This window comes from Uranotaenia lowii, chromosome 3, assembly GCF_029784155.1.
Source record: "Uranotaenia lowii strain MFRU-FL chromosome 3, ASM2978415v1, whole genome shotgun sequence".
NCBI classification, from domain to species: domain Eukaryota; kingdom Metazoa; phylum Arthropoda; class Insecta; order Diptera; family Culicidae; genus Uranotaenia; species Uranotaenia lowii.
In genome coordinates, this window is record NC_073693.1 from 119,693,893 (window position 1) to 119,714,585 (window position 20,693).

Here is a 20,693-nt window from a genome sequence, read left to right on the forward strand (position 1 = left end):
AAATTTATTTCACTAATTGGTGAAGCAACAACTTGTAGTCAGGTAAAGGTGAGACTGGAAAGGCTTGATGATTTATGGGAGAGGTTTAGCGATACGATTATCGAGGTGAAAACTCACGAAGAGTTTGTTGCGGAGGATTTCAATTTTTCCAAAGAACGCCAAGATGTAAGTGATTTTTATTATGAAGCGAAGGCTGTCTTAATGGATAAGCTCAAGGAACTTCAGGAGCCTTTTGTGGATAGTGTAGATCGCTTGAATGAGACGTCTGCTCAACACACTTTAGATCACGTACGACTTCCACAAATAAAGCTACAAACATTTAGTGGAAACATCGACGAATGGATGAGTTTTCGTGATCTGTACACTTCTCTCATCCATTGGAAGACTGATCTTCCGGATGTAGAGAAGTTTCATTATTTGAAGGGCTGTTTGCAAGGTGAGCCAAAGAGTTTGATTGATTCTCTTCAAATTACGCGGGCAAATTATCAGGTGGCCTGGGATCTTTTGGTAAAACGTTATAATAACAGCAAATTGTTAAAGAAGAAACAAATTCAAGCTTTATTTAAGCTCCCTCAACTTTCGAGAGAATCCCCATCGGAACTGCATTGTTTGGTGGAAGAGTTTCACAAGGCTGTTCAAATACTGGATCAGGTAGTTCAAGCTGCTGATTACAAAGATTTGTTGTTGGTACACTTATTAACCAGTCGTTTAGATCCAGTTACGCGTCGCAGTTGGGAAGAGCACTCAGCTTCTGAAGAACAAGAAACAATCAATCAGCTTATGGATTTTCTTCAGAAAAAGGTCACAGTTCTGGAATCTTTGCCGGTCAAATCTGCTGAATCTAAATTTGTTCATCAACATCTTTCGAAACCACGGCTACCTTTTGTGAAAACAAGCTACGGGTCTTTTCAAACGTCAGGTTCTAATTGTCCTATGTGTTCTGGTGGTCACTTTTTGCACGAATGTGCTGATTTTAAAAAACTCAATGCTACTGAAAGGGATTCGGTCTTATTGAAACAGGCGTTGTGTCGAAATTGTCTCCGAGCTGGGCATCAGTCAAGGGACTGCAAATCGAAATTTTCTTGTCGGAATTGCAAGGGACGCCATCACACTTTGGTTTGCTTTCGATATGGTAACGGAAATACTGCTAGCACAAGTAATTTAAATAACCGGAACAATGGAAATTCGGTAAATGCTGCGAGTGTCGAGTCAGACGAGTTAGAGAATGTCACGTCAGCGTCGGCGTCAGGTGTAAAGCGTCCATCTACGGTTTTGCTAGCCACGGCGGTTGTTTGGTTGGAGGATAAGCATGGCGTTAAAGTTCCAGCGAGAGCACTTCTAGATTCCGGGTCGGAATGCAATTTTGCTACAGAAAGAGTGAGTCAACTCATCAATGCAAGTCGGAAAAATGTGTCGGTTACAGTCCAAGGAATTGGTCAATTAAATTCACAGGTGAAACAACAAATTCAAGCAAAGATTCGTTCGAGAATTTCGGATTTTACTTTAATGGCGGATTTCTTAGTTTTGCCTAAGGTTACAGCAAACTTACCAACGCAATCCGTAGATATTTCGGGCTGGAGGATGCCCCAGGAAATAACTTTGGCGGACCCAGCATTTTTCAAATGCAGATCAGTAGATCTTGTGTTGGGAATTGAATCGTTTTTCTCGTTCTTCAAATCAGGTCGGGAAATTTCTCTGGGCAACAACCTCCCAAGACTGATTGAGTCTGTTTTTGGATGGGTGATTTGCGGTGGTCAATCTTTATCAAAAACAAGTGACCAAATCACCTGTAACGTGTCAGTTTCGGAAACTATAGAGGAAATGGTTTCCCGTTTTTGGTCAAGCGAGGAAATCGATGTTGGTCCCAGTTTTTCGCCTGAAGAAGCGCGCTGTGAAGAAATTTTCAAACAAGACGTTCAACGTTCGGAAGATGGTCGGTATGTTGTCAGTTTACCAAAGAACGAGTCTGTTATTCAGCGTTTGGGTGAATCGAAAAGAATCGCAATCGATCGTCTCAAAGGTACAGAGCGCAGGTTAGCTCGAAATCCTGTTTTACACGATGAATATCATAAATTTATGAATGAGTACATTAAGCTGGGTCATATGCAAAAGGTTGAGGAAAGGGATTCCAAAAAGCGGTGCTTTCTCCCACATCACCCAGTTCTAAAAGAGGCCAGTACAACTACTAAAGTTCGTGTTGTTTTCGACGCAAGTTGCAAAACTTCTTCGGGGATTTCATTAAACGATGCCTTGCTGTTGGGTCCGACAATTCAGCAAGATCTTCGATCTATCATTTTGCGAAGCCGAACAAAGCAAATTTTGATAGTTTCAGACGTCGAGAAAATGTTCCGCCAAGTTTACGTTAGGAAGGAAGACAGGCCTCTACAGTGCATTCTGTGGAGAAGTTCTCCAGAAAAGGAAATAGATGTTTACGAAATGAATACGGTTACATACGGTACAAAGCCTGCTCCATTTCTAGCCACTAGAGCACTGAAACAATTAGCTATGGATGAGAAGGAGCACTATTCAAGAGCAGCTCAGGTACTTCAGACTGATGTCTATATGGATGACGTCATCACGGGAGCAGACTCAAAGGAAGAAGCAATTATGTTGCGCCAGGAACTCGATGCAATCATGAAGTCAGGTGGATTTTTACTTCGAAAATGGGCCTCGAACTGCCCTGAGGTGTTGGACGGCATTTCAGAGGAAAATTTAGCGATAAAGGAGTCGGAAGAAATCTTGTTAGATCCAGATCCGTCAGTTACAACCCTTGGTTTGGTTTGGAGGCCAAAATCGGACATTTTGAAGCTTAAATTTCAAATTCCACGGTTGGAATTAACGGAACAATTAACAAAACGGAAGATCTTATCAGTAATTGCGTCTTTGTTTGATCCATTGGGTTTGGTTGGAGCTGCTATTACAACAGCAAAGATTTTTCTACAATTACTCTGGACTTATGAAGATAGTAATGGTAAAAAACTGGATTGGGATTCACCTTTACCCAAAATGGTGGGTGAGGAATGGTGGGAATTCTACAAACAACTTCCCTTACTGCAAGAAATTGCTATTGGTCGTTGTCTTATCATTCCCAAGGCTGTTTTGGTGGAAATTCACTGTTTTTCGGATGCGTCAGTAAAAGCTTTTGGCACGTGCGCTTACGTGAAAAGCAAAAATGCAGAAGGCAGTGTTTGGATACGTTTAGTCAGTTCAAAATCCAAGGTAGCCCCACTCAAGTGCCAGTCGATTCCCCGTTTGGAGCTGTGTGGCGCCTTGATGGCTGCTCAACTTTACCAAAAGCTAGCGGAATCCTTACAAATATCGTGTAAGGTACATTTTTGGACAGACTCCTCGTGCGTCTTGCGGTGGCTGGAATCGACACCCACCACATGGACCACTTACGTTGCAAATCGTGTTTCAAAAATACAAATTATAACCGAAGGCCACACTTGGAGTCATATTGCGGGAATTGATAACCCAGCGGATATTATTTCGCGTGGAATATATCCAGAATCCTTATTAGATAGTTCGCTTTGGTGGCACGGACCCAGTTGGTTGGTTATGGATTCAGAATTTTGGCCGAAACCGGTCGTACCTTTGTCAAGCGATGTTGAAAAGGAAAGATGTCGGAAAATCGTTGCTAATGTAGCTGCACCTTTTACAGAGTTCAACATCTGGTACATCAGCAAACACGCCACATACACAGAACTAATACGAAGAACTGCCTATTATTTAAGAGTCATGGAAATGCTGAAACTTCCCAAGGAGAAGCGGAAAGGGTCAGAATTTCTGACAACAGCGGAACTAAGGCATGCAGAATATATCTTAATTTCCCGAGTTCAACGAGAAACGTTTCCCAATGAATGGAAGGCTCTGTCATCTGGTCAAGTAGTTGCATGTAAATCCCCTCTACGTTGGTTCAACCCTTACATTTCACCTGAAGATGGAATCATGAGAATCGGTGGCAGATTAAATCGTTCCCAGGAATTAGCAGATACGAAACACCAGATTATTTTACCAGCAAAACATCTTTTCACTAGAAAGTTATTAGAACACTACCATGGAAAACTGATGCATGCAGGACCTCAACTTATGTTAGCCGTTATAAGGTTGAAATACTGGCCCCTTGGTGGGCGAAACTTAATTAGGCTTGTGGTCCATCAGTGTGTAAGATGTTTCAGATTAAAACCACGGTTAGTTCAACAGCAAATGGGAGATCTGCCCCCTGCTCGGGTAACACCGTCTAGAGCATTTTGTAAAACCGGAATTGACTATTTCGGTCCTGTTCTTATCAGACCAGGGCCTAGGAGAGTAGCAGTAAAGGCTTATGTCGCTGTGTTTGTATGCATGGCGGTAAAGGCAGTACATTTAGAGCTTGTGTCAGACTTATCGACAGGAAGATTCCTTCAAGCTCTGAGAAGATTTTTTGGGCGAAGAGGAAAATGCCAAGAAATTTTCTCAGATAATGGGACAAACTTTGTGGGAACCAAAAACTACCTTCAGGACCTCAGGCATCTTTTGCAAAATAAAGATTTCCAAGAGAAGGTTTCGAAGGAATGTGCCAATGATGGAATTAAATGGCATTTTAATCCCCCCAGTGGTCCGCACTTTGGTGGCTTATGGGAGTCAGCTGTTCGGTCTGCAAAACAACACCTTTTCAAGGTCATGAAGGAAACTGCGCTCTCGATCGAAGACATGACAACAATGTTGGTGCAGGTAGAAGCCTGCCTGAACTCCAGACCATTAACCAAGATGTCCGATGACCCTGACGACCTTGAACCATTAACACCTGCACATTTTTTAATTGGTTCATCTCTGCAATCGATTCCTGAAGAGGAGCTGTTGAAAATTCCCTTTAATCGCCTGGATGCCGTTCAATCAGTTCAGAAAAGTCTTCAGAACTTCTGGAAGCGATGGAAAACGGAATATTTAAATCAGCTACAAGGAAGAACAAAGCGATGGCGTCCTGCTGTCTCAATAGATGTTGGCCGATTGGTTGTGATCCACGAAGATCATCTTCCGCCACTCAAGTGGAAAATGGGAAGAATTCACGAGGTTCATCCGGGAGAAGATGAGATTGTGAGAGTTGTTACTCTTAAAACAGAAAAAGGATTTTTGAAGCGTCCAGTGGAGAAAATATGTTTGCTACCAATATCTGAATCTAATGAGTCAGAGTGAATTTGTCGTCAGAGTTGTAAAAATGTCAATTGAAATAAGTCTGTATTAATGTCAAATATTAATGGTCAGAATGATTCTGATAATTGTCAGAAAGGTTGTCGGAAAAGTCCGAATTATCAATTTTAGAGTTTATTGAATCAGAAATAAGGTTACCAAAGAATTGTGACGTTTAATGATGTCTACATTGATTCAGAAAAATGATGCATTTTTCAGGGTGGGTGAGGATGTTTGATACCGTGATTATTACCAACCCTGGAATTAAACCGAGTACCATAAAATGAGATGATGGACTGATAGTGAGGAGGAAAATTATAGCTATTGCTAACCTTCCTCCCAACGACCCATTGTTTCCCGACCAACACGCTCGGGGAGTCAGTTGCCATCCGAACCTAGCTTTGACTGGTCCAATTCCCGCTTTGGCCAGTCTTTACAACTATAGTCGCTACTTAAGATAAAATTATATCTAGTTAGTATAAGTCGAAAATACAAGTTTTGTTAAGTTGCAAAATCGGTTTTATTGTGCATGCGAATCTGTGCGAAACTCTATCAGGTTTCGAATTCCGTTAAACTGCGGAGGAAAAACGCTTTGGAACGCGCCATTGTTCCACCAACTTGCATGCGGTTTCGAGTGGGATCTGCGGAGCAAAACGGCCAACCAGGTCAAGTTGGGATAGGTCGAGGCAGCGAACAAGGTAACTGCGCCTATTTCCCAACCAACACGTGTTGTTAAAAAACTTGAAGGCCACAGATCTTGAAAATGGTTTTGCTTGGCAAAATTTTCAAAATTTGATAATTGTGATAATTTCTACCACTTTTTCTCACCACCAGTGAACTTGTTCTGAGAAACAAAACAACTGATAAAATGTTAGATTAGGGTAAGTGAGCCCTTTTTTTGCATAATCCCTTTCTTGGCATGTCAAAGTGCCTTTAATGTTTTTCGGGATCAAATAAAGCCATTAAAAATTTGAATAAACTTTAATTGAATAGAAAATAATTTATATAAAGATTCTGCATACCACTTCTTTAGTTTATTGTACTTTATCAGAAAAATTATTATTTTACGATCTTCATACGAGGCAATTATGTTGGAAATAACTAAAACTAACCAGATAAACTCACCTTTCAACTGCACAGCCAAATTCAAAGACGTTTTCAAACACGTACATTCATTTGATAAATTTGCAATAAATTCTCATGCCTACAGTAAATCCACTGACCACACTGACAGGACACTCGATTTCGTTTTCTGGATATTTTTTCCAACAGTACGCAATATCGATTCCAGAGTGCGCATCGATCGATTTGAAGAAATGTTATCCCAGTTAGGAAATGCCACCCAACTTTAGAATAAAAACAGGGCATTTTTTGTTGAAATTTTCAGGTTCGCCATCTGCCGACGATATTGCGAACCTACTAAATCTGACAAAAAAAAATTATACAAAAAATGTTTGAATTTTTGTTCTAAGTGTCAAGTCAGTGTGATCAGTGGTAAAACTTTGTGTTTGTTCGTTTGTTTGTTTGTTTGTTCGTTTGTTCGTTTGTTCGTTTGTTCGTTTGTTCGTTTGTTCGTTTGTTCGTTTGTTCGTTTGTTCGTTTGTTCGTTTGTTCGTTTGTTCGTTTGTTCGTTTGTTCGTTTGTTCGTTTGTTCGTTTGTTCGTTTGTTCGTTTGTTCGTTTGTTCGTTTGTTCGTTTGTTCGTTTGTTCGTTTGTTCGTTTGTTCGTTTGTTCGTTTGTTCGTTTGTTCGTTTGTTCGTTTGTTCGTTTGTTCGTTTGTTCGTTTGTTCGTTTGTTCGTTTGTTCGTTTGTTCGTTTGTTCGTTTGTTCGTTTGTTCGTTTGTTCGTTTGTTCGTTTGTTCGTTTGTTCGTTTGTTCGTTTGTTCGTTTGTTCGTTTGTTCGTTTGTTCGTTTGTTCGTTTGTTCGTTTGTTCGTTTGTTCGTTTGTTCGTTTGTTCGTTTGTTCGTTTGTTCGTTTGTTCGTTTGTTCGTTTGTTCGTTTGTTCGTTTGTTCGTTTGTTCGTTTGTTCGTTTGTTCGTTTGTTCGTTTGTTCGTTTGTTCGTTTGTTCGTTTGTTCGTTTGTTCGTTTGTTCGTTTGTTCGTTTGTTCGTTTGTTCGTTTGTTCGTTTGTTCGTTTGTTCGTTTGTTCGTTTGTTCGTTTGTTCGTTTGTTCGTTTGTTCGTTTGTTCGTTTGTTCGTTTGTTCGTTTGTTCGTTTGTTCGTTTGTTCGTTTGTTCGTTTGTTCGTTTGTTCGTTTGTTCGTTTGTTCGTTTGTTCGTTTGTTCGTTTGTTCGTTTGTTCGTTTGTTCGTTTGTTCGTTTGTTCGTTTGTTCGTTTGTTCGTTTGTTCGTTTGTTCGTTTGTTCGTTTGTTCGTTTGTTCGTTTGTTCGTTTGTTCGTTTGTTCGTTTGTTCGTTTGTTCGTTTGTTCGTTTGTTCGTTTGTTCGTTTGTTCGTTTGTTCGTTTGTTCGTTTATTCGTTTGTTCGTTTGTTCGTTTGTTCGTTTGTTCGTTTGTTCGTTTGTTCGTTTGTTCGTTTGTTCGTTTGTTCGTTTGTTCGTTTGTTCGTTTGTTCGTTTGTTCGTTTGTTCGTTTGTTCGTTTGTTCGTTTGTTCGTTTGTTCGTTTGTTCGTTTGTTCGTTTGTTCGTTTGTTCGTTTGTTCGTTTGTTCGTTTGTTCGTTTGTTCGTTTGTTCGTTTGTTCGTTTGTTCGTTTGTTCGTTTGTTCGTTTGTTCGTTTGTTCGTTTGTTCGTTTGTTCGTTTGTTCGTTTGTTCGTTTGTTCGTTTGTTCGTTTGTTCGTTTGTTCGTTTGTTCGTTTGTTCGTTTGTTCGTTTGTTCGTTTGTTCGTTTGTTCGTTTGTTCGTTTGTTCGTTTGTTCGTTTGTTCGTTTGTTCATTTGTTCGTTTGTTCGTTTAGATAATCTATTTTACAATTTCGTCTTCATTTGATGCTGGTCGAAAATTTACGTTTTTCATTTTGAATGTATGATCAAGGATGTGGCCTTGTTTCCTCAGGCTGAATGCTCAAATATAGCTTTCGCTCGAATGCTCGACTCTGTGAAGTGAAAAACACAAACCATCAGACACAGTTAAAATACGTGATTCGTTCAGTTCTCCCCCTTGTTTGTGTTCAATCCTCCACAACATGTCTTTGCTGCTCCTGCTGCTGCTGTGTCTGAGCATAAATGTCTCACTCTCGTCAAATATCATAATCGCCACCGTTCGTCAGTTTTGCCCGGGCAAATACTCATACCTTACTATGAAGATGTATTCAAAAAGAAGAAGACTCTTGTTTGTGCAAAGTTGCGAAACTGGGCTCGTGTTCATGGAGGTGTGCGATGATGGTGTACATTTATGTTGTGTACCCGACGCGCGAACATATGCATGGTCACATTTCAATTTCATCTTTTCCGCGCCCACGCAGGGTTCCGGAAGCAGCCGAAGTTGCTGCCGCAGGTTGATGAGTAAAAAAATGACGATGATGGTGGTGACGACACCGCCGTTGGAGGCATTTTTCAGCGAGTAAACAAACTACGGCGCTTTTCCATATGTCCTGTTTGAATCACTTTTGCTTCCCAACAGTTCTCTGATATTTCACTTCTTGTTTAGCAAGACTCAATTTCCACACAAACTTCAAAGTCAAAATTTACTCAAGTGAACGTTACTTAAAAATTTTGCAAAATATCATGAAAGATGTTTCAATTTAATGTGCATCGCAAGACTGATTCGATTTGGGTTCACTTTTGAATTTCTCAAACCCTGGGAACTTTGACCTTTGAGGATTGTATGGAAAAATTGAATATTTTGTATTGAAAAATGAACAACATTTTTGTTTCTTCTGTGCAACCAAGTCTGCTCATGATTATCAATTTATAAATTCTTCAAAGGAAATTTTCCGTGGAACAACTTTGTCGAAGGCTGTAACTTAGTATCTTATTAGGCAAAAAAGTTATTAGCTGTTTCACAGGAGTATGTTTTTGGGCATTGAAAAACAATAAATTCAGTTGACATCACTGTTGGTGTTTTACAAGGTGTTGCATGAAAAGTAGTCATGCAATACCTAGCTAGGCACCCAGCAATGATGTCAATTGAATTTATTATTTTTCAATGCCAAAAGATATACGCCTGTTAAACAGCTAATAACTTTTTTGCCTAATAATATACGAAGTTACGGTATTCGACAAAGTTGTTCCTTGGAAAATTTCCTTTAAAGAATTTATAAATTGGCACAAAAAACCATGAGCAGACTTGGTTCAACAGAAGAAACAAAAATTGTGTTTATTTTCCAGTACAAAATATGCAATTTTCCTATACAAACCTAGAAGTCCAAATTAACTCATATAAACTTTACTTAAAAATTCTGCAAAAAATCATAGATGAGTTTAGAACCAAGGCGAAGCTTTTTAGAACCCAGAGTTGGAGAAATTCAAAATTGGCCCCAAATCGACTAAATCTAGTGCGACGCCCTTAAGGTACGAGTCTTACAAATAAACAATCTTAAAAAAGGGCATTGTCAGTGAATGTATTATCTATATCTAGTTTAATCAGTTTTTAATTGGATTGGCTTATCTACTAAAGGGTGATACGGTCAAAATTTGGTCAATATCAACTTGACGTATTTTTTTCAATTTTGCATTTAAAAAACCTGAACACCCCTCATTTTGAAGGTGTGTATGTAGAATGTTGCTCCTATTTGGGTTTTGGAATTCACTCTTCAGTTGTCAAAATGCCGTCCTAGGAAAAAGAGCAGCGTATCAAAATTTTGCTCGCGCATCGCGAAAATCCGAGCTACTCGCACGCAAAGCTGGCAAAATCGCTAAAAGTTGCCAAATCAACCGTTACAAATGTAATTAAAGTGTTTGGGGAACGTCTGTCGACAGCCAGAAAGTCTGGATCGGGGGGAAATCGAAAACCGGAAGCCGCTGAGACGACAAAGAGAGTTGCCGGTAGTTTCAAGCGAAACCCTAACCTCTCTCTCCGAGATGCCGCAAATAAGCTGGGTGTATCGTCTACAACCGTGCATCGAGCCAAAAAACGAGCCGGACTATCGACTTACAAGAAGGTAGTGACTCCAAATCGCGATGATAAACAAAATACGACGGTCAAAGCGCGATCCCGGAAGCTGTACACGACGATACTGACGAAGTTTGACTGCGCGGAAATGGACGACGAAACCTACGTCAAAGCCGACTACAAGCAGCTTCCGGGACAGAAGTTTTATAGGCAAAAGGAAGGGAAAGGTAGCAGATATTTTCAAGCACATGAGACTGTCAAAGTTCCCGAAGTAATATCCGGTTTGGCAAGCCATCTGTACCTGTGGCTTGAAAAGTAGCATTTTCATAGCTTCCGGGACTGTCAAGCAAAAAATTTACGTGAAACAGTGTTTGATTAAACGCCTGCTGCCTTTCCTGAAGAAAGACGGTTGTTCCGTACTGTTTTGGCCGGATTTGGCATCTTGCCATTACAGTAAAAAGGTCATGGAGTGGTACGCCGCAAACAACGTGCAGGTGGTTCCCAAGGACAAGAACCCTCCCAACACGCCAAAGCTCCGCGCAATTGAGAAATACTGGGCTATTGTCAAGCGGAACCTAAAGAAGACCTAACAAACTGCTAAAGACGGGCAGCAGTTCGAGGCAAATTGGCTTTCTGCGGCGAAGAAGGTGGACAAGGTGGCTGCACAAAATCTGATGGCAGGGGTTAAGCGTAAGGCCCGGCAATTAGGATTTGGAAAAGCGGAAGCCTAACTGAGATATAAGGCCATTGAAAAACAGAAAAAAGTGTAAATGATGACAAATAAAATGATTCGTTCGTGATAACGAATCAGATTTCATTTGCAGGTTTAGCACACTGCAGGGGGTGCTTTTGTGTGACCCAGCACCCGGTGAAAATCCTAGGGGCATGACATCTTACTTTGGTTTGTTATTGAAAAAATACTCGAAACTTTTGTGTTACACTGAAGAGGGACACAATTTATTTTTGTTTGTTTGAAGGTGATAAACATAATTTAAAATATTCGAAAAACTTAAAAGTGTGCTGCTATTCCTAGTACATCGCATGACAGAAACGGTGAGGAAACATCCTGTCAGTTTCATAAACAATGCATTGAATGCATCTGAAAATCACACGCTGAGCAGAAAAAGTTTTATGAAATACCAGACAATACGGGGAAAAAAGTAATGCTCGCTGCTACACTTTCGCTCGAAGGTTGACGTGTGGAAATCTACACTTCACTTTTCATCTTTTTGCAGGCATGGAGCAGCACACAATGGTGTTCACTGAAAATATGAATCATTTAATTGTGATTTTTTTTTCTATGTTAGGGAAATAGATATTTTGTTTGGATGTACATGACAGGTAACAGTAATATGCATGCTCTTTCCAGAGTAAACGTTAATAAAGCTTTTATTTCTAATCAATTTCTCTCATAACAGTTGATCTAAAGATATATCTTCAAAAAGGTCATCAATTGACTCAGCTAAGCTTCAGACATCAATCTTAAAACTTGTCTTGAAAGCAAAAACCAATGACAGCAAAGGAACATGAATAACAAATATCCGAATCATGTGAAACAAGCAACAGTAAATTCGGAATTCCGTAAAATGTACCCAGTAAGCTTTACATCTGTGTGTAACCCCAATAAAATTGCAAAGCATGTTACAAAACTCTCCGCAATCGTTCGGCTTTCTTGAGCTCTTCTGTAAAATAAAGCCATCGGTGCTTTGCAAACCTTTCAATGCTGCTTCTTTCATCACCCCGACTCAATATTGACTGAACGCCCAATAAAATGTACGATAAATATTTGTTCATGTGAATGTTGCTTTCGACTTCAATGAAAAACAGAAAGACCAAAGACCGGACCCTTTTTGCATTCTTGAATTCCTCAGCTAAGTTCCACTTCGAATCGGAGTCAGAATCGGAATGGGAAGTTTGCGGGTGGCAATAAAATGAATATTGGCTATGTAAAGAAGTATCGAAAGAAACACAACCCCGATCCGCAGCACAGCACCTGGGCTTTCCCATTCATTTGCCCATTCATTCGCTGCGTTCGTTCCGGATGTTGTTCTTGGGTAGGGAAAACCTGAAAAGTGAGACACAGTTGCAGCTTTTCCGGGCCGGTTAATATTGGATCCAGGAAAAGGGAAGTTTGTTTGACACAAAAGATGGCACGATGAATGCTGCTAAAGTTTCAAAATTATTTTAAGGTTCATTCAGCAGACCGTCGTATGTGGAAAGTTTAGAAACGATATTTGTATCATAATTAACACATACATAGGTACATGTTGGAATCATCTAGGCTTGTTAAATCAAGGGCTTGTTCGAGAAATGTTGCTTGTTCTTTTATGTATCATACCACTTTTTATAACTTTAATTCCAAATACAAAATTTTTCGGGCATGACATTACTGATTTTAATGTAGCATCATTGGTCAGTTTCAACCGTACACTTTTACGGTGTGGTCGAATTGTACTCGAGTGTTTTTTAGGTATGCGCTTTCAATCGAAGCGGTCGGCGTCTAAGGCGAACAACCGTCCGAAGGCAAACATACGATCACGGTTAGTGTGCTAATCCTCTGCCAATTATGTGCGAATGTCAGTATGCCATGCTTGGAGTAGATCCTGATCTGTGAATGTATTTCATTTTCATTTGGTGGGTCGAATATGTTACCGTGATCGTTTTTCAATTTTGCGTGTACATTGTTTGCTACAATTGCGGCTTGCTTTTGAATGTCTCCTGCTGCTGTCTGCCGCTGAACTCCACCGTAGCTGCTAGCCTTTTGGCGTGGCGGGCGCTGACCAGCGCATCCAGACATCCGAAAATCCAGCCACTGGAACCACCTGAAGCATGTGGCAGTTGTTTCTTCCCGCCGAGACAATTGCTGCCTTTACTGCTGTCGCAGCTGTAGTGATGAAGCCCAGGCTCCCAAACAAGTAGCACGATTCTGTCGCGCCGATCGATGTCTTTCCTGATTGAGACGATTGTGGCCGAGTGCAGCACGCGCGGCTTTCGCTTCTTGCGATCGTCCTAGCCATCTGCTTCTGGACGTCGTATATGCGACTTTCGCCTCCTGCGGTCGTCACCGACACCGAAACCAGCACGCAGTACACGCGGCTTTCGCCTCTTGCGGTGGTTGTTGACACTGACACCTGCTCGCAGTACACGCGGCTCTCACCTCTTGCGGTAGTTGATTATCCTGTGTCCCATGAGCGGCTGCTGCCACTGACCACGGCGAGCGGCTGCTGCCATTGATCACGGCGCCTGACCCCGCCGGATATTGCCTGGGGACCACCTTGAACACAGATGTGTCACCTGTAGAAACCACCCAGCAAACATTTTTGTAGGTATATTTCTCAACAAACTTTGCTATACGTTTCATATACATTATAAAATCATCTTATATAACTCGAAAAAACAGCATTTACGTACTAAAGTGGAGGCAATATACATACATATTTTTTACTTCTGGCTTATGCGATAAGTGTTGTAAAAATTGAACGATATACAACACCTTTTACCGTACATCCTGACAGTATGCGAGAGAGCGCAAGTTCTGCTCTCAATGCATGCAAACCGTTGCCAGCGACAATATTTGCTGCTTCTCTCATTGGACAGTTTAGCCAAATGGACCCTCTGATTTTTAGAAATCTGGTTGCACTGCTAATCGCAGAGAGAACAACAAGGTTGTTTTCTCACTTGAATCCCGCAAGCGGGAGATAAATTTGCAAACATGGCGCATTTTTGTCATATCCGAGTCGGTAGACTTTAACCAACCATTTTTACGATCATTTACTTGGTTTGGTAGGAATTACGATTCGCATTAACATTGTTAACGAGTTGAACTGACATTTCTAATGCGATGTTATGTTTGCTGGGCACCAGAACCAGAAATCGATCACGGCTGCTGTTGCACACGAGCCCGTAGTGTGTTCTGTCGTCGTTTCTGTGCTCGCTTCTAGATAGAGCTGTTGAGAATATTACACGGCCCGCCGTGTCCACTCCCTCAGCAGCCTTTATCTTTCCTTGCGCCTTTACCATTTCGACCACACTTGATGCTAATAAGGTAGGTGGAAAAACCCGTACTTCAAGCAGTCTTGTAAGCGGTCACCATCGTTTGAAATTTTTCGGAGACGGTCACAACACATCTCTCTAGATAATCATGGAATGCGCTATCGTTTGATCGGAGAGCAAAAAATGTCAAATGATATTTCGGATATTTGTAGTGGTTAGTCGTTTAACTATCATTCAATGCGTTGCAAATCAATCATTCCACATTGTTCGACCATCACATCCAAACACGCCCGGTCCTGTTCAGCACAGGACCCGGCAACGTTACACGATTTGTCTATGTATCGTGTGGCCAACATCTTTTAGATAAGTATTGGTGAATCTCGTTTTCAAGCTTTTTTTCCTCCGATTTAAGCTTTTTTTGCCTTGAGAGCATAGGAGATGAAAGCTCAAATCTGAAGAAAAAAGCTTAAATCTGTCAAAAAAGGGGAAATCTGAGGGGAAATCTGAGAGATGTGCTCCACACGGTTTGTATTACATTGCCGGGAAGTGGTTCAGCAGCGGATATTTTTTACGCAGGAGAGAGCGAACAGAAAGAATTACCTTCGTTTATTGAGCCTATACTTTCTGCTGCGTGAAAGGGACAGGCGACGTCATAAACTGTCGGGAATTTTGGTCGTTTGACCATCAAATCATCGTTCTCGTGTACCATGACACGAAATTTCATTCGACAATCACGCATAGGGGAATGCGTGACTTTTCAACTGATAGTAGTCGGCTGTTGCGTTAGTATTTGGTCGCATTCGTTTGATGGTGAGAACAGTGAAATTGATGGAAGCAGGCTGTGCGGCTGTGCGACTGTCAGAGAGAATGTCGATGGTTTACAAGTCGGACTTCAAGTACCGTTCGGGTCACACAACTTCAAAGACAATGTATGCATGAGAAGGTTTGGAAATGTATTGGAAAATTTTGGGAGAAGACAAGTGCAACTGCTCGCTCTGTTTGTTTACGTTTGTTGTCTTGCTTAAGCCTAGTCCACACTCGGCAACTTGAAGTGCGATTTCGGTTGATGAGACTTGTTATTGTTAACATTTTGGTTGCCGAAAGTCTCCCATACTTGTCGGGAGACTTGAGACATGCATCTCTTTGTCTAGTTCAGAATGTAAACATAAACAAGTCTCAGCAATCGAAATCGCAGTTCAAGTTGCCGAGTCTGGACTCAGAGTACTTTGAAATATACAAGGTAGGCTATTCCGCTCTCTTTCAACGCATTGGTAAGAGGCCCCGAAAAATAGTTATGGAAAAAACTGGCAAATGTATGAAATTTATCAGAAAATCACATTTTCTCAAAATTGACTAGCATTAAAATTATGAGAGAAATATGCACTAATGCGTTTTAATGCAACAAACAATATTTGGCTTTTCAACATAACAAAAAGTAATACGCAATGGGCTTTTTGTCAAGTTTAAACTAAAATTTGGTGATATTTTCGCCTTTTCTTGCCTTCTTCTTTTGCGATTTGAATAAAAACTCAAACAAATTGACTTTTTATCACAGGAATATGAAGTTTTTTAGATCATTAAATAAGTTTTTTACATGGACAGAATAAAATATTACATTGCTTGCTCTCCAAAAAGATGGACGGCGATGAAAAATTTTTTTAAATGCTCATTATTTATGGTTCTGATCCGAAAATCCAATGCAAAAAATAGTTTCCGATGAGCCTAGAGAAACAATCTTTAATTTGAAGCCCTTTTCAAAAGAATCGAATAGCTATCGACGGAGAAATTACAAATTTTGATTGCCATTCTATATAAAACTGCAAAAATTTCATAACTATTTTTGTTGGTATGCAAGTATGCAATTGGTCCTAAAAAGGTGAACAGCTTCATAAGAGCGGTTATACCAGATTGGGAAAATGCTAAATCTCAAGATAGGGACACTATCTAAATATAGAGAAGCGATCTTCCTTGACTTAGCATATATTAAACAGGGGACATATTACAATAGATCAACTAACTGGTCGCAGTGATAGGTACCCAACAAAGAAAAAAAAATGCTGTGTACATACACGGAGCTTTAAAGTGAGGTTAAGCGCAATGGCCTACCTGTTATTTTCTATGTACTATGGTCTGGACTAGGCTTTACTCACACGCAGCAAATGAGAAAATCATTCTGGTTTACATTCGCGGGTTTGACGTTTCTTCGCTTTTTAAAACTTTATATACACAGCAAAAAAAGTGTTGCGATATTACATCAAAAACGTGCACATAACTTGAGTTGCAAAAGGTCTCTAATATTACATTGTTTTGATGTGACTACGAAATTACATCTGAACGTTGTAAAACAAATTACATCAAAAGTATGTATCGTAGTAATCAAATTCTAACACGATTATAGTAAAGAGCTTCCAATGTACCTGGATGTTTGAATATTTGCTAAATTTCTCATAAACATGATTGTTTCCGTTTTTTACTTGAAGTTTTATTCAAGACCCAGACTTAAGATATGGATTTGCAAAAATATAAGAATCAGAAAATGAAATGAGAATTAAACTGAGCAATTATAATCAAACTGTTGGCAGATAATTTATTTGAAAATATCATCATTCTGTTACATAATATTCCTATCCTAAGTGAGAACTGCCCTTTGTGAGTCGTCCGGATATGAAGTTCTCTCTCACTAATCCTTTAAGAAGACAGGTTCCCATGCCAAACATATCCAGCAGCACCGATTTAGTTGAAACTATGGAAACCCTGTCGAAACATTGCACTTGACCACTTCTGATAACTTCTGATCACATAATTTTTCATGAAACGATAGCTTTTCAAACTTTCTTTCATTGCTGACAATTTTTCAACGGAAATGGAGGCACCGTATCAGTAAGATTTGAAGTTCGAGGTTCCGTATCCTTAGGAAGAAACAGCCAGCGTGTGTTTTTTATCCGTAATAGTTCTTTCCTAAAAAAATAAATTGGAAATGAGCTCATTGAGGATAATCAGATCGGAAAATTTTCTCACCTTTTCATCCGGATGGTTTCAAATCTTTCTATCTAATCTCAAATTTTTCATTCTCGCCGGTGTCCTTGGGCGAAATGGCCCTGCAGAGAAAAATAGAAAATGAAACCTTACTCAATGGTTTTGCTAAATGTTTTTGAGAAGATCGATCATACTCACCAGAAAAACAAATCTTCCTGAGCCTTGCACATAGTACTTGGAAAATAACAGGTAGGCCATTGCGCTTAACCTCACTTGAAAGCTCCCTATATGTACACAGCATGCTTGCATACCAACAAAAATAGTTATGAAAATTTGGCAGTTTTATATAGAACGACGATCAAAATCTTATTTTCTCCATCGATAGCCATTCGATTGTTTTGAAAAGGGCTTCAGATTAAAGATTGATTCTGCAGGCTCATCGGATACTATTTTTTTACATTAGATTTTTGGATCTGAACCATAAATAATGAGCATTCAAAAAAAATTCATCGCCGCCCCTCTTTGTTGAAAGCAATCATTGAAATATTTTCTTCTGTCTATGTTGAAAATTTGATAAATGATCAAACACAGTTCACCTTTCAGTGATGAAAAGTATGTAAGACACGAATGCCATACAGATGGTAAAGTGTCTCAAATAAAATTATAATTATAATAATAATAGTGATGAAAAGTCAATTTTTGTAAATTTTTATTCAAATCGTCAAAGAAAAAGGACATTCATGCCGAAAAAATCACCAAATTTTAATTCTAATTCGACAAAAAGCCCATTGCATACTACCTTTAACTGTGTTGAAAAGCCAAATATTGTTTGTTGCATTAAAATGCATCGGTACATATTTTTTTCATAATTTTAATGCTTGTAAATTTTAAGAAAAATGTGATTTTCTGATTAATGCCATACATTTTTCAAATTTTTCCATAACTATTTTTCGGGGCCTCTTACCAATACGTTTAAAGAGAGCAGAAAAGCCTACCTTGTATATTTCAAAGTACTATGAGCCTTGCAAACCTCCACCAACTTTTTGATACGTATAGCAAATCAAATGTCAATTTGGATAAACTTTGACTACTTGATGTGATACTACATTGCTGGTTGTGATATTACACAAAAAGACATGCTCGCATGGTGTACATAGAAAAGATGTAATATTAAAACGATTATAAAAAAAAAACATCTGTTGGCTTACATCTTCATAAATTACATCGGCCAGCGTTACATTTTTTTTTTTTGCTGTGTAAGCATTAACAGGAAGTTCTAGTGCTACATTCTTAATGCTTGTTAACTTTATATAGTAGCTCTATATGTGCATATAGTGCTACCATTAGTGCTAATTTTTGTTATTGATTCTATGCATTAATAATGCTTATATAAAACTAAAAAGCATTAGGAATGTTGATATAATGCTAACTTGCATTAGAAATGTTGATTTAATGCTGAGTAAGGGTTATGGCTTAATGCTTATGGTTACTTGGGAACAGCTTTAATATGTGACTTACATCATTGTTTCGTGTTCAGACACTAAAAAAGTCTATTTTCTAACAGGATTATTCTTGAAGAAGTAAAGAAAATTGTTTAAAAATGCATTTTAAATTTTTTTTTCTGAATGCTGAAAATTTTTCACTGTAGGGGCATAATGAGAACCCTCACTGGGCAGTATAAGCAACATTAATCGGGGCACGATGAGCGTTTTCTGCCGTGGAATCTAGTAGCGAATTTCACTCAATGTAGTCAACTGAATGATAGTGTTACATACAGCTTCATCAGTTTACATCTGACGATTTGGCCTATTGGTTAGATGTCGGAGAGGTAATCAGTAGGCTCAAGTTCGATACCTGTTCGAGGTGATTTTTTTTTCATTTACCATTCATGATCGATGCATTTTACACTAAACGGTGAGGGGAAGATCCACCAAACAAAGCAATAATAAAATAATGTATGAGTTTTCGTAGAATACAAGCAATTAACACACACAATCATACATTATATTTTTGCTGCTTTGCATCACCCACCAAGATGCTACTAGTTATGAAATGCAACAATCAAAATAATCGATCATGAATGGTAAATGAAAAAAAAATGTCCTCGGACAGGAATCGAACTCGAGCCTACTGAACCTCTTCGACATCTAACCAATAGGCCAAATCGTCAGATGTAAACTGATGAAGCTGTAGCACTATCATTCAGTTGACTACATCGAGTTGAATTAGCTGCTATATGCTACGGCAGAAAACGCTCATCGTGCCCCGAATAATGATGCTCTGTTCACCCCGAGTCGACAAGTTTTGGTAAAAACGTGTTTTAAAATTGATTATAGTGTAAAATCAAAAATTTAATGATGATGAAAATTGAGGAACAATAATGTGTTCATCATGTTGCAGTGCGTACATTATAAAATAAAATGCCCAAGCAACCAAAAGTCTCATATCTACTTAAACTCGTGCCTCCAAAGTTCGAATTTCGCTGAACAAAAATTCCGAAGGGAATTGGTACCGAATTTCCTCGAATGTGAGCATGAAAGTTACAAAAGGTTCCTCAAATAGCCTTCTATGGACTTGAAGTTCCAAAATGTTCCTCAAATAGCTTTTTTGTGATATGTCAAAGTTACCAATTAGATCTCAAATAGCCTTCTGTGGACTTCAAGTTCCAAGAAGTTCCTCAAATAGCCTTATTTGTGACATGTCAATCGCACCCACACATTATAAAAGTTACAAATCAAATGGGTATCAAATAGCCAATTTGTAACTTTAACTCATGAATTAAATATCAAGATAAACTCAAGAATTTGTTTAATTTTATGCTTCACAGTTATAAACATGGTATTCCATTTTTATAACCGATATTATTTTAACCGATGATTGATTTAAAAAAGCCGTTTCGTAATGTTTCTTAGTAATAATCAACATGCGTCTTTGCTGCTCGCTGCTGGCTGCCCTTGCGGGTATTCTAGGAAGCTTATAACCACTTCGAATTTTAGCTGCCGGCAAGGCAACATCTAGGCGTGGCGTCATGGCAGCGTGTTCGGCTATCATCTCGGAGAATGGGGTTCAAATCTGGTACTCGCTAAATTTGAAATACTCAGAGACCGGCTACCTTTTACTCAGACGTCGCCACATGTATGAAGCAGCCGACGGCTGATCTTAATGAACTCATTTATCAGCGGAAAATTTACTCAGACGTCAGAAAATTCGGCACTCAAAGAACTCGATTGCTTGAAGGCGACAACTGAGTAAATGTTGATCAGTTTGTGCGAGGCGGTCGGACTTGGTTGTTTTCGTGCGGCAAAAACTAGAAAATTTACATGGTGAATATTCATTTTAAAGGTAATTTCTGGCTTTTAATCCGATAATATTTTTATTACAGGGTTCTGTGACGAAGTGATGATGGTCCAAACACAATTATTACTTCATAATGGGTCTCGGCCCGGGAGACGAAACCCGACGGGCGAAAAAATGATCATTAAGTTTGTGGATTTTTTTTAAATAAATGTGTATGCACAACCTTTGGACTTTTGTTATTCATCA

The 20,693-nt window shown here is 39.3% G+C and overlaps 1 protein-coding gene across 1 annotated transcript in view; it reads left to right on the forward strand.

Moving 5' to 3' along the window:
* The first annotated feature begins 201 nt into the window (after window positions 1–201).
* LOC129752557 (uncharacterized) overlaps window positions 202–20,693 on the forward strand; it is a 35,143-nt gene continuing 14,651 nt past the window's right edge. Inside the window, exons 1-2 of the mRNA XM_055748331.1 lie at window positions 202–3,327; window positions 4,501–5,076. Coding sequence (XP_055604306.1) covers window positions 202–3,327; window positions 4,501–5,076 — 3,702 coding nt within the window. The remainder of the gene's footprint in view (window positions 3,328–4,500; window positions 5,077–20,693) is intronic.